Genomic DNA, 13,683 nt, shown 5'->3' with positions numbered 1-13,683 from the left:
TAGAATTACCTTAACTGAAAATATTTTCGAATTTATGTCACTTGCAGTCAGAAACTTCAAATACACATCGATTCTTATTTCAACATTCACTTTTTCATTAACTATTTTTATTAATCCAGAATAACGAATCGTGGAAAAAAATCTTGATTTTTACGATACGCAGTTTTTCTCCTTATTTTATACACTCGCTTCAGAGCAAATATGACCAGTTGTCAGGCAAAACTTCCTTACAATAAACAGAATTTCCATAGGGAAACGAACACGCAGCTCTACCTGGAATCACAATGGAAGGAACTTCCGGATGAAGTCGCATGCTTCCAAATTCGATTTGGTACGCCTGGAATTTCCAATAATATTATGGAGTCAATGCCATCCTTTCGTTGCTCGAATTTCGAAAATGCGATCTGACTTTCTTACTGCTCATCGGTCACATTGATAAAAAAAAATGTTCTGCATCGTATATGGAAAGAATTTCATTTTTTATGTGTACTTTTGTGATTTTCTTGTGACACCCGATTCTGTAGATTTATGTCCAAAGTTCCCCGATCATTTTTCAGGTGTACTTTCCAAGTGAATGTAAAAATAAATGAGAAAAAGTTCGCTCAGAAAGAAAAGCCACTCGGACGCTTGCAGCAACCGAGTCGCACAAAACACACTGATAAAGGGACAGAATAAATTCACGGCGTGGGCGTCAATCTCAAAGAAACATAAAGCTCTAGCTATAGCAACAAAGTAGAAAATCTAAGGGGGAAAGCTCAGAGAATTAATGAAACGAGAGAGCAAAGCCGCCGCATTGCACCCGGTGTGTAATTTACATCGGCCGCAACGTCGGTATGTTTCTCGAACCGTTGCTAATTCGCATTCCGGGATTCGCGTCTCGCGAGCAACCCCTCCAACCCCTTTCCCAGGCCGACCTAAATTGGAGTTTCGACGAGAATTGTGCAGGTGCACTGGCCTATCCTGCATGCAAGCAAACACGTATATGTAGTTCGTATAAGCATGTGTAAACCGTGCAAGTCGTTAATTACTATCGGCCGTTTAATGCGATCGCGAACGACCGAATTAGGGAGCAACTCGCCTCCCGAGTTTGTCAGGAGCGTTGTCAACAAATTGTTGAAAAAAAAAAAAAAAAATCAGCCAAACATATATAAATGAACAGCGTTGCGAGCGTTAGTTATTTTCTGCAATGAGATCAACGTGTATCGCGGTAAATAAAATTTCAACGAGATGAGCGATCCGCGCTTTTCCCATTTACTACTCTTCGCTAATCTCCACTTTATTCAATTCCGGGGCGCAATCGGAGAGAGAGAGAGAGAGAAAGAGCTTTGTTGGACTTGTAATCTAAAATAAAGTGAATAAAAGTCGAAAAATAAATTACGCAAACGATAGAATTCGTCGCATTAACAGCCCCGTACTAAACAGGTCGCGGATAAGCTTCGGTTTTTCTTCTTTTTCTATTCCAAATGCCGAGAGTGAAAAGATAAATATTGCGATGTGTTAAGTACTCAGCACTTGTACCGCAATAGGGCAGGAACCCCTCGTCGAGGGCTTTTTATCAGTCGAAAGATGGCGGAGGTTGCCGTCCACGGAAACGAGTACTCAAGTCGAAAGGGAAGAAAAAGATAGTGGGAGAATTGCAGGCGTTCAACTTAACGATGGAAACTTCAAGTTCCACTTACCGAGGATCCCGTTAGTGCGCGCGAAAGCGAACCCCGATTCACCCACTGCTTCTTCAATTATAGTCTTCATACTATCGCGTTAGTCGCATCGTAAAACTTTTTTCAACGATCGTCCTCCGCACTGACGAAAAGAAATGAGGAGGTGGAAAAGAATGACCAGATTACAGCATCAGATACAGCGCACGACTAACTTCACTCATTTGAACTTTAATAAATAACAATTACGATCCCGAAATAATTAAGCCATGCGCTTTATTCGAAGCCTTAACAGTATTTTTTTCGATTCCACATTACCTAGCTTTCGGATACGCTTTCATACATTTTTTACCGTATTTTCGGGCGAACTTGTCCACGAATGAACAGAAAATTCTTCAGGTCACCCTGAAAGTGAGATAAAAAAATTGACACATTGGAACGATGAATAACAAAATATAAGTGATCTTCATCTACCAGCAAAAGTATCTTTCATTTTATTATTATTTTCTACGTACCTTTACGATATTCCACTATAACGAACACAGTATATACGAATTGATCAATGAAATAACGTTTCTATAAAATAGAATCTGTTTGTGCATAAAAATGAAGGATGTATGGGCGCGTCGTATTAGTCAGTTGGCAGTCTTGACATATTTTTTAAAATCGATTACCTGGGTCATTAATATATAACAGAATGTGACGCATGGGCCTGCAAAATTTCAAGATTCTAGAACTATTTGTAGTCTTCAACTCAATTTTTCTAACGCAGATAGCCATTGGCCCCCTTTTTTAACGTTTCATTAGATTCCACGCGATCCAATTCATATAAATACTGATTTTAATCTTTGATAAATCTTTGACAGAAATATATTAGATTTTGAGTTGAAAATGGTTGAAGAGGCCAGTAAATCATTGTGGCCCTAAGCGACATGTTAATATCTGTACTTTTTTTCGACTGTTAATATTTCAACCAACAGTCGATAAGATCTTGAGTGATAGAACTTGAAATTTCACAGGCATAGAAATCTTGGATTGTTAGTCATAAAAAAATTAGAGTCCTATCTAAAAGCAGCCCTCCTCGCACTTGTACATCCTTAAGGGTATTCCTGGCAAGGGATTTCATTCACATTTTCTTGCACCCTTGTCCCTCGACGAGGAACTTTTGGAGGAGATTCAGTACATTATGAGATTAGCCAAGAACACGATAAAGGTGGATCGCTATTGCCGGAAATTGAAGAATAATTATCCAAATTTATCATTTATCATGACTTCCTCTCTCTCTCTTGGCTTCGCCATTCGGCAGTGCTCTATTCTCTTCTACGGTATTGGGGTCGGGCAATTTAATTAAGTTTTCACTATCTGTGTTGCCTGGAAGTATAGAACACTACCAGCACCGTTACTGCGAATAATGTATTGTCCTTTGCACGCACAAAAGTTCGTCTGGTTTTGTCCTCGTTGGGTTCGCTCAAAACAAACGAAGCTGGAAAAGTAGGGGCTGCCCTACGACCGTTTAACAACGAGAGGAGAAAGAACAAATGAGGGAGTTGTTCCGGTGAATCGTTAACCACTCACCATATTAACAAAAGATAAAGGGAGCCATAAAAATGTTGGTACCACCGCTCAATATATTAGTCAATCCAGTTTCTCTTTGCTCTTTCCATCGTTGAGTATTCAAAGCAGAGAGAAAGATTTGCACAGAAATAATTATCAAATTCCTAATATATAACCATCCGTTGACATTTCCATTCACATATAACTGCATCGCGTTGACGCGTCTCCGAGGATACCAGAGTCCTCTTTCCTGTGACAATTCGATTTCCGACTCGACGGCTGCGTGGCTTTTCCACTTCCGTTGGGAGCTTCGACGTTGTCTCTCTATACCCATCCGCATTTCTCGTCTTCCCCATCCTACACCCTTGGAACGTCGTGTCGCGTATTTTTAATTGTGTCATGCTCCATCGACATTCGACGAAGATATCATAGACATCGACGACATCGTTGCCCAATGAATCTTCCTGCTCTTCTCTCCTCGTTATCTCTCTCGTCACGGCGCCCGAACCTCACTCGCGCAATTTCTCCAATTTCCTGTCAATACTCCCGTTCACCACCGCGCGTTTACTGCTCGTCTCCCCTTAGCGATGCACACAGGCGCCCAAACTCGCACGTTTACAAACGCTCACGCGGATGTTGCTGAAACATTTTGCAAGCTCGAAGGCAGTTCTCATTAATGGAACGTCGTTCGTGCTCGTACGAATACTTACAAGTACCAGCAATCACACGCGCACACACAAACAAATCTTCCGTCCATCCGACTACTTTTACTCTCGATCTTGGCCTTTTTTTCCTCCTCACTTCTCTCTTCGCTCTAACGATCCTTCGTCATCAGCTCCCCCCGAAGAGGGAGAAGGCAATGAGCGAAGACGGGAATCGCGCATCCTGGAAATAAGCTCTCTCGGGGAATCTCGTTGATGCTGTGCTTTAATGAGGAAAATAACAGAATGGCAGCGCGGCAACCTGGGCAAAAAGAGTAGAGCTACTCCTTCCCCTGTCATTCTTGAAGAAGAAGCAAATCATCATCTATGGCCAATGAAAACACTCGAGATTAAATGAATTTTAATTTCATTCGCCATTTTTATATTTTCAAACTCATCAATCGATTCTTGTAACCGTTTCGACAGTATCTATTCGTGGGGAAAATCATTGGTAGTTAACTCACTGGAGGGTCGAAAATTGCGCCCAAGCATGATGAAGCAGGCTATGTTTTTTGCTGGTACAAATAGAGACAAACACAGAAAAATGAGGATGGATAAAACGAATGGGCAAGTTAGTGCCGAATCTTGCGGTAATGAAGCTAAAGCCAACGAGAGGTGTGAGGCTCGTGTAATGTCGGTTTAGCGAGGGCATTCACGGGGAGCATAATCCTAGATGGGGGTTCCGCACCGGCTTCCGTGGACTCGCTCAATCTGTAGCTCCCGGTCATACACGTATAGCTCCGTGGAACTTTTTAATTAAGCCAATTAATTCTCGTTCGTTGCTATTTCAACGAACTCGGACGAACGCTAAAATGTTTCTAAGGAGATAAATTAGCGTCGAGTTCTTCCGAGATCGAGCCAAACATATTGCGCTCGCACAAATGTGAGTTTTCCAGTAATCTTTTACCGGTTTGCGCATCGACAACGCGTTACTCTCTTCTGACAAAGCTGTGGACGAGATTTTAATGGGTTTTTAACGGAAGATTATTTCGAATGACCGCGATATAATCCCAGTTAGGAGCGACTCGTGGGTGTTCTGGTTCAATGAAAATATATGTCACGGCCAAAGACACTTCTAATCGAAATGGAACAGGTGTCCCGTGTATCAAAGTAGAGCGGAGAAGAAATCTGTGAGAAAAGTAGTTCGGATGATTACGTCGGGCGTCGGCGGCGGCTCGGTGAGCACGTAACCAGCGCGACGCACTAAATTGCACGAGGAACTTTACAAGCGCCACGTTCGTTCTGGTTCAATTAGATACCGAGGATTCTTGCTCTTAGAAGGGAGTGTGGAGGCTGCGGTGAGTGCACCGGGGCCCAGTAGAGGCTTAATTAAATTTCACTTTTATTAAGTAATCGTGGGAAGGATCGTTGTTCGCGACACGAGCGTTGTTCAAGCAGACTGTATCTCTCATACAGCCACGTTTTACTACTTCACCGGGTAGGAAAATTGAGAAACTATGGAAGCCGAATATGCCGGTAATAAGAGTCGCTCGACGTGTTTCTCAAGCATCCAGAATTCAGACAAGAAAATTGGGCTAATTGCATTCTTACGATATTGATTTTATGGAAAATGGGTCTTTGCGAGACGCGTGAGAAATGGAAACGGCTGCTAGTGCTCATTCACTCCCTGCTATATTCTTCCACGAGCTTATACAACTTTGTGGACCACTCGATCCTAATAATTCTCCGCACGATCTTTCATCAAATAGAAATCGCTATCGATTCAACCGGTCCAATACTCTATTGATAAATCACTCGAAAACTCGCAGTGGAAAAGTCTCAGAAAGACACATATAGATGGAACGGAAGAAGGAACAAAAAACAGAAGAAAGAAAATACGAGTTCACCCATTACGCCCTGTTGGGCCTCGCTATCAAGGGAAGAGCCTTGCATAGCTAGTGGTGCGTCAATAGTCGTTATCTCTCCGTGGAAATTCTACGTCTCGACGCAGCAGCAGCAGCAGCAGCAACAGCCGCAGCAGCCTTTCCGCTGCGGCAAACCGTATCTTTTCTTTCGACCTTCTTCTCTCGTCTTCTCTTATTACCCATTTCTCCTCGGTATCTCTTAAAAGTTGTTCCACTGCGTACCTCTTTCCTCAAGTATAATTAGCTGTCTCTTTTTCGCCCTTTCCTTTAACCGGTCCATTTTCTCTCTTCACCGAAACCACTGATGTATACATCGCTGCCACCACCGCCACTTCCGTCCGACAGAGACGATGCTTGCTCAGTGAAGTACCGCTCTACCCCCATCACCGACACCGCACCACCATCGTCATCAACACTCGCGTCCTGCGAAGAGCTTCCTCTCTGGTTTCATTCTATCCATCTTCCTCCTGTACCATTTTATATACTTTTCTCAGACGTACCTACGTATTCTCGTACCTCCATTCTTCTCGCAGCTTCTTCCTCAAACGCACTGTCTGGTTACACTTTGAGTTTTAACGCTCACTCGACGTACTCGACCTGACGAGTTTCCAGTCTTTTCGCTCTTGTACTTCCGCCACTTTTGCTGATATATGTACACTCGGATCTCCGATTATTTCTGATCTTTCTCTTTATTATACTCTCTGATACTCTTTAGTCAAGTCAAACAATGATTATGAGGAAATCAAGATTTCTCAACGCTTTCTTCATCTACTCTATCTTTTCTTATTCCTTCCAGCGCCTGATGCGAATCTTCTCCTTCGTATATGATGAAGCTTCAAGTACACTCGGAACATTCAAAAAATATGATGATTTCCTCTCCTGTAGACAATCATTTCTAACATAGAGAACGAATATTTAGAATTATAAAAAAAGTGTCAAAAATATCGACCTGTTTTACGATGGGTTCAGCGCACTCACTCGATTTTTGCCTGTACGCGTTGTTCCAGCTATCAGCAGTCGTCGACGGGATTTATGCGGAGCACGGTCACACTGCAGGTTCGTTCACGCGATTAGCGAGTGATCAGCTCCTAGTCGGTGGTGGGGCAGACACGAATGCGTTACAAGGAGCGAAAGGGATCACCAATTTTGTCGGATGTTTGCGAGAGGTGCGTAATTGTTTGTTGAAATATGAAATGAAAATCTGTCAGACGTGTTTATTTCCATTGTATACTTTCCATCATTTTCATTCTCTTGTGCATCGGTCGAATTCGAATTTGCTTAGGGAAATGAAAAAAAAAAAAAAAAAACTCGAATTGCCAATTTTCACGTTGCACATTTACTCATCAATTTACCTGCCGGTGATTGGTTTGAACGGTTCACTGCACCCAGCAATATACGCGTTTTTGAGAGCAAAATGGAATGCATTAATCTATGAAAGTCGTTTGATGGTTCACTCAGGCATCGACTATACAGTCGCGGTGTGATTCGTTTGACGTGAACGCTAGAAAGAACGTTTTGTTTTCAATCCCCTTCTCAAATGCTGGCAGCAATAAAGAGGTAAAATGTGAAGGAAATATAATGGAGTTCAGTCATTACGCTGGAAGTAACGAATCGGACAAGCTGCAAAAAGCACCTCTCTCGACTATGGTGGAGCGTCACTTCTTCACCAAACAGATTAGCACCCTATGAATCATCGCGGTTTTAACAAAAGCTCGGTCAATTTAACAGCAACATTAACGGCATGCACTTGCGGCTTGCGGCCCATTACCGTCTCTGGCAGTGGCTTTTTTCAATCGTTATAGAAAAAAATGGACGAATTCGAAACAAAAAGCACGTGCACCCCATCGAGTATAGTAGTTGAAATACTTTTCCACCGCAGGTGAAATTTGGCGCCGAGGGAATAGCAATGGAGCTTATAGAAGCGGCGAAAAGCAAAGCGGAGGGTACGACAGCCTGGGGAAGAGTAGATTTCCACTGTCGTGAGCCCAAAACCGATCCAGTCACGTTTACCACCAGAGACTCTCATCTCGTAAGTACATTACCAAAATATTCAATGTTAATAACACTCATAACAATAATTCGTCTTCCTTCATCAATGCAAGCGTAGCCTTCAATACCTTTAACGTAAACATTTCATGTGTACAAATGAATGAATGTAAAACGCGATATTATCTCATCGTTTGGACTCTATGCAATCGTGTGCAGCACGAAGAAATATAAAAATTGCAAAAGTCGATGTACAACCGCGTAGAATATTCGGGCCGCGGTACATCACAAAGAAAATTCATTTCGTGTGACACTTTAACTGTAAAATAATACTTCGTTTAACTAATCTTACTGTAATTATAAGAAAGTTCAGCTTTAGAATAGGGCATTGATTCAAAAGACACGTGAAAAACAGAAGGTCAGACCAGAATATAAAAAACCACTTAAAAATATGAGACGTAAACGGATTTTTTTGCTCTTAAAAATTAATCTTAAAATAAGTCCCTGTTTCATTTTTTATAGCCTTTAATTTAATTCATACGTTCGCGGCAGCTTGCAATATATTTTTTTTTTTTCTTGCATTCTGCAAATATGTGTCTCAGCAACAGTTTCAAATGATACCGACTCGGGAACATCGATAGTATTAAATGTACTGGAGAAAGTTGGAGCAAGAGAAGATAGCGAAAGAGAGAGCGAGGGAATCGGAATGAGTGAGCCAGAGAGAAATGAAGAGGGAGAGAAGAGGCAGAAAGAATCACTGTGAATTTTAAAATAGAACAAAAGTGTGCTTTACGTTCATGTACAGAGAAAAAAACCCTCCTGAATCGGTAGTAAGTACCGTCCCCTCGCGATTTCCGCAGTCAAGCTTCGTCGCGCCTGCTGCTACACTCTCTACTCTCTTTTATTGCCAAAGTTTACGCTCACTCGATCAAAGTCACCTGCGTTCGGACCACTGCGGGTTTTTCGAGCACGTATGCATATACATAGACCACTCAAACTTGTACGGCTCGCCGTTGAGTCTTTTCACATATACGGAGAAAACATTCGCTCTCTTTCGATTTATAGTGTGCTTAAATCGTGTCTCGTTGTACGTATGTACGAGGCACTCTACGACGTACAGCCCTGATCCTCAGTTTATGAATAAACTTTGACTTCTTGATTAATCAACTGTAACTGTCACTATAAGTAATTACGAGTACCATCATCACGAAAAATTCATCATTTCAGATTCTAAGAAAAGTTGAATGAGCAAAAGATCTGTAGAATATTAACTGAAATAGTATTTACACACATTGTGGAGAATTTTTTTTTTTCATACCCTCATTAGAATTTTTTTGTCTCCAAATAATGATAAAAAATTTGAGGCGTGGTTCTGAAAAGTTCCGAGTAAATACGTACCACATTTCCTGCTGTCGTACAACACAATTTAATCAGTCTGATGATAAAAAAATTTCGTATCAAACCCGACATTTAATGCAGCTTGATATATGCCATGGTTCAAAATACAAGTACTTTAATATGCATTTTTCTATTTACAACCGAGAACGAAAAGAGGATCGTTCGTCAAAGCCACGTGGGTGATTGCTTGGCATGAGAATACACCGCGTTAATTAACTCTGCGAATGATTTCGTCAATAGAATTTCAGCTACGAAAAAATGTAGTTTCATCATGAATTCCATTAATTATTCTTCATTCGATGCTCCACCTTTCGTATAAAATAAAAAATTAAACTCTCAAGCAAAATAAATGCTTTGATAAAATTTCAAGTATTCTGTAATTTACTATTCGAAATAAAATAGGTTCGATCAAGGCTCGCCAACTAGCGAAGGAGCAAAGCAATACTGAATACTTTAATAAAATCATGTGTGTGTGTGTGTGAGTGTGTTGTAACAAGAAAACGTATCAGCCAGAAAGCGACGCGGTTAGTAAAGAGAATTGAATGAGAAAGAAAAGGGTGTATGTTGTGAACAACGTTAACCATCATCAATGCGGAAGCCCTTTGAGCCGCGCCCGTACAATTGCTGATAATTAAAATGACCAGTCGGCAACCCCAAGCTCCTTTGTTCCTCCATTCGTTATCAATACATATATAGAGCTCACAACTTGCCGACCATCGGTTACGTGGTATGAAGAGACAAAGCTTTTGCGGGCGTGACTGAGAGCTCAATCGGCTTAACCTTCGCTCGCTGATTGCACCGGCAATGTAGCCGAATGAAGAAAAAAGCCAACCCCAGTGAAGAAAAATTGCAACACTTTGCGGGTTACGGAAATTATGAAAAAGTCCTTTTCATGCCAATAGTAAAATGAATCGAGTCAACCAATCTGTAAACATCACTGCAACGAAAGTAAAGTGCGATATATTTTGAGTATTAAAATTCCATTAAAATGTGAAGTAAAATGATTTATTTATGAATCGAATTCTCGGACTGACTCTTCAATTTTCTTATTAGAAGATCATGAACGTTCGAGCAAAGTATTTATTCGCTGTACATTGAGGAAACAAATTTGTTGATCCAATGAAATTTTTTCTGCACCAACTCGTGGCGACCAAAGTCAACAAACATTTGATTGAATCGATCATATTTAAAAATAAATTCGATAACGCGCATTTTTGTTGATACTAGCCCACTTTTATCCACTTTTTTTACTTCAGTATAATGAATTTGGTTGACGAGAAAATACACTGTTTATATAAGTAACTTTGGTCTTTCATGCATGAAAATTAACACCACGCAAACTAACGGTAATTCAATTATTACGTTGCATTTAGATCTTCGCGTGTACGAATATCGCGAGATTTTGACGGAAACCTGCTTCGTATCTCGTCTTCTGTGACTTTAATTTTATAATCAATTTACGAGATTTTCCCGACCAGTTTCGAGTTCAGCTTTTCCACTTTGTCTATTTTCCGTCTCTTTCTCGGTTAAGGTATCGAATTACAAAGGTCTTCAGCTCGAACTAATTAGACGGAGTAAAGCAGCGTAGCCACTAGCATCCTGTCGAGATTCATGGGTGCCCCAATTTTACGGCTTTATCCGACGCATGCGAAGATGTAGGCTGAACACAAAAACTTTCTGTTTTACTCGCTGAATTCTCTCGCGAATAAAACGAAACTGCAGGTTATTTATTCCCATATGAGCTTGCGGTGGTACGCACTGTTATGAAAAATTAAATTTTTCTAAAGGGAAGAAAAAACGGAAAAATGCAGCATCATAAAAGTTTTGTTCTCCCTCCCTACGAGCTGCTAGTTTTTAGTAGCCCATTTATTTGATTACGCCACTGAATAAGTCCAATTTATGCCAAACTGTTGTAAAAACAAACAAAAAATATGAACAGATCATCCAACACATACTCGTTACTCGGAGAATTTAAGTTTGACCAACGTTTTTATTTAATTTATTAATAACTATAACTCCGTGATGTCCTTCCGTTCCAACGCTACGTTAATTCATTGAATATGCACGAGCACCCACCATACGGTTGATATGGAAGAGACAGCAAAAAAATGTGGACAGTGCAAATCGAATAAGCGACTGGGAAAAGTGGCATGATGAGTGAAAGAGGGAAGAAAAAAAAATACGAGAACTCTTTTTCCGCAAACTGCACCTTTGACGAGAATCCCTGCGCGAAGAGGGAAAAAGTTATTTCGGTTAAGTACAAAGTATACACCGGGGCATGTTATTGCCTCCTCCCAAGGCCTAGACGCGCTTTGCTACTTCGTATACGGACGACCGTATGACTAAATTTCATATAGTGCATTCATAATGACTGGCACTGTCATTTTCAAGAGAGCAGTGCTCATGAGGCATCGTTACCGGAGTGCTGGAGTGTCGCTAAGGGATAACCGCATCAGTCGCGCAGTGGCTGGGGAACCGTTCTCACCATCTGCATACTTTTTGTAGGAGCTTCGTGTTAACTTAATGCGAGATCCGCAAGGTATGTTTTAAAAAATTAAAATTCGAGTCCGTCTAACCACACTGGGACCATTTCCGCATCTACTTGCTGCCACAACTAGTAACACAAAACTCAAATTTTCGATAACGTACTTTTTCAATCTTGGAAGCTCGCACAAACGAGAAAACCCTAGTTTATTATCCCGCGGTTGACGGTCATAATTCTGACTTTTTGTTGATTCATTATTTTCGTTGGCTACGAGGGAAGTGAATGTGCCGAAGATTCTCAGAAAAAATAATTAATATATCAACAGATATAAACATTTATGATAATATGCTTTTACATTTCCAATTTGTAAAAGTGTATCTAAATACGTGTGTTGATGGATATTTTTATCCATCGAGAGATGTGGCTAATACGTTCATATACAAAAATATAATATTCTATACTTTTTTTAGAAGCATGAGGATATTTTTCAGTTCGTATTGCGTTGTTGGTTCGGTGAATAACTTATTTCAGAGATCACGAGTTATTTTTTCTTGGGCTCAAAGTATTTCGTTGCTCGTATCAAACTGAATATAATGGTTGACAGAAACGAAATTTATATTGGTCGACAGCTTTTTTTTTAGTGCATTACTAAAAGAGCAATCAGGGTGCATGGGTTTGGGCGTACATTTTTTACTGAATAAAAAATAACATGAAAAATTTACTTGCTCGTTAAAAATTTGTATTTATTTCGAACCAAATAAAGCTCTACCAACGTGATGCTCTCATTTGAGTATTTAGATATGCGAATGCACTATTTGCCATCAACGTCGACTCTAAAAACGGGAATTAAATAGGAAATGCGGGCGCAGAAAGACAGGCAGAGTATAAGGTACGGTCGAATGACTATAAAAAGGTTGGAAGAAGAAATTAAGAGCGAGATGGAGGAGAGAGAAGAATCCAGAAATAAGAACAAGGCGTTAGAGAGAGAGGGGGCCCGCTCAAAGTAGCTCGTAAAGCCACAACGCAGCGTGTAGCATGCACACGTTCGAAAGGAAAAAAATCGAATCGATCAGTTGGAATCTCATTTTCCAGTTTGGTCAACCCGTTTTTTTTTTTGCTTCAATACTCGCAATCGTTTTCCTACGAAACTCGGTGCTCCACTGCAACATCTCGCGTTTGACAGTACACCCCTCCAAAGTTCTTTCATTGATTTCCGATTATAATAATTTTGTTTCTGCTGATCAGGTGACTATGATCGCAAGAAAAATAATACTAATCAAGTCTGTCGTGTGTAAATAGTAACTGAAAACTTCCATGGCAGCGTTTCATTCTGCCCAGCCACCACGTTTAGATATTTCATTTATTCTACATTGTTCACCCGATTCCTGCACCTGCATCGTAATTAACTCCCTAATCACACTCGTATTCCAAACTATACAAAAACCAGACTTTCCTCCTTGCAGTAGCTACACCGAACAACACGCAGCTTTTTTTCCATCTTCCTGCATGTTAACAGTGAAACGATGTTTGTAGGAAAAGGGAACGACTGGAAACTGGTTGAATTCATAATTACAGTCACTATTATTTTTTTCTTTATCACGATGTATTTGATAGATTAAGAGACTCGACAATAAGTTTCTAATGCACCTTGCAAAACGGGAAAAGTTTACGCTCGCTTGTGACAACAGTGCGCGCGTAATCCTTATTCTGTATCAACAGAGTTCACCAACCTCGTTTCTTGTTCCCATTATCCAAGGAGAGGCTAGGGAGCGCTCTAATTAAAACGTAGTGTTTGCAGCTTCTATATATATAACAACAAAACATCTAGATACAAGCCTCCGGACGCTTCGGTGTCTTTACGCTTGGCACGTTCGCCGGAAACACCGAGTAGAATTTCTTCGTTTTTATTTTTTCAAATAATTTTGTCTCCGGCTACAATATTGTGTTGTATGTTCAAAAATCCTGGATATTCGGTTAAAGCCGAAGCCAAAAGAACCTTCGAGCCCAAGTTTTATTGAACCTCGTGCGGATTTTCAATT

The 13,683-nt window shown here is 40.6% G+C and overlaps 1 protein-coding gene across 5 annotated transcripts in view; it reads left to right on the top strand.

The window, feature by feature from the left end:
* Nucleotides 1-13,683, top strand: part of Nrx-1 (Neurexin 1) — a 216,591-nt gene that overhangs the window by 130,225 nt on the left and 72,683 nt on the right. For all 5 annotated transcript variants that reach the window (XM_043416615.1, XM_043416616.1, XM_043416617.1 and 2 more), the window contains 2 exons: nucleotides 6,783-6,941; nucleotides 7,655-7,804. In XM_043416615.1, coding sequence (XP_043272550.1) covers nucleotides 6,783-6,941; nucleotides 7,655-7,804 — 309 coding nt within the window. The remainder of the gene's footprint in view (nucleotides 1-6,782; nucleotides 6,942-7,654; nucleotides 7,805-13,683) is intronic.

The sequence above is a fragment of the Venturia canescens genome, chromosome 4 (genome assembly GCF_019457755.1).
Source record: "Venturia canescens isolate UGA chromosome 4, ASM1945775v1, whole genome shotgun sequence".
NCBI classification, from domain to species: Eukaryota; Metazoa; Arthropoda; class Insecta; order Hymenoptera; family Ichneumonidae; genus Venturia; species Venturia canescens.
Note: the sequence above shows the minus strand (reverse complement) of the source record. Positions and strands in the feature narration are given on the sequence as shown.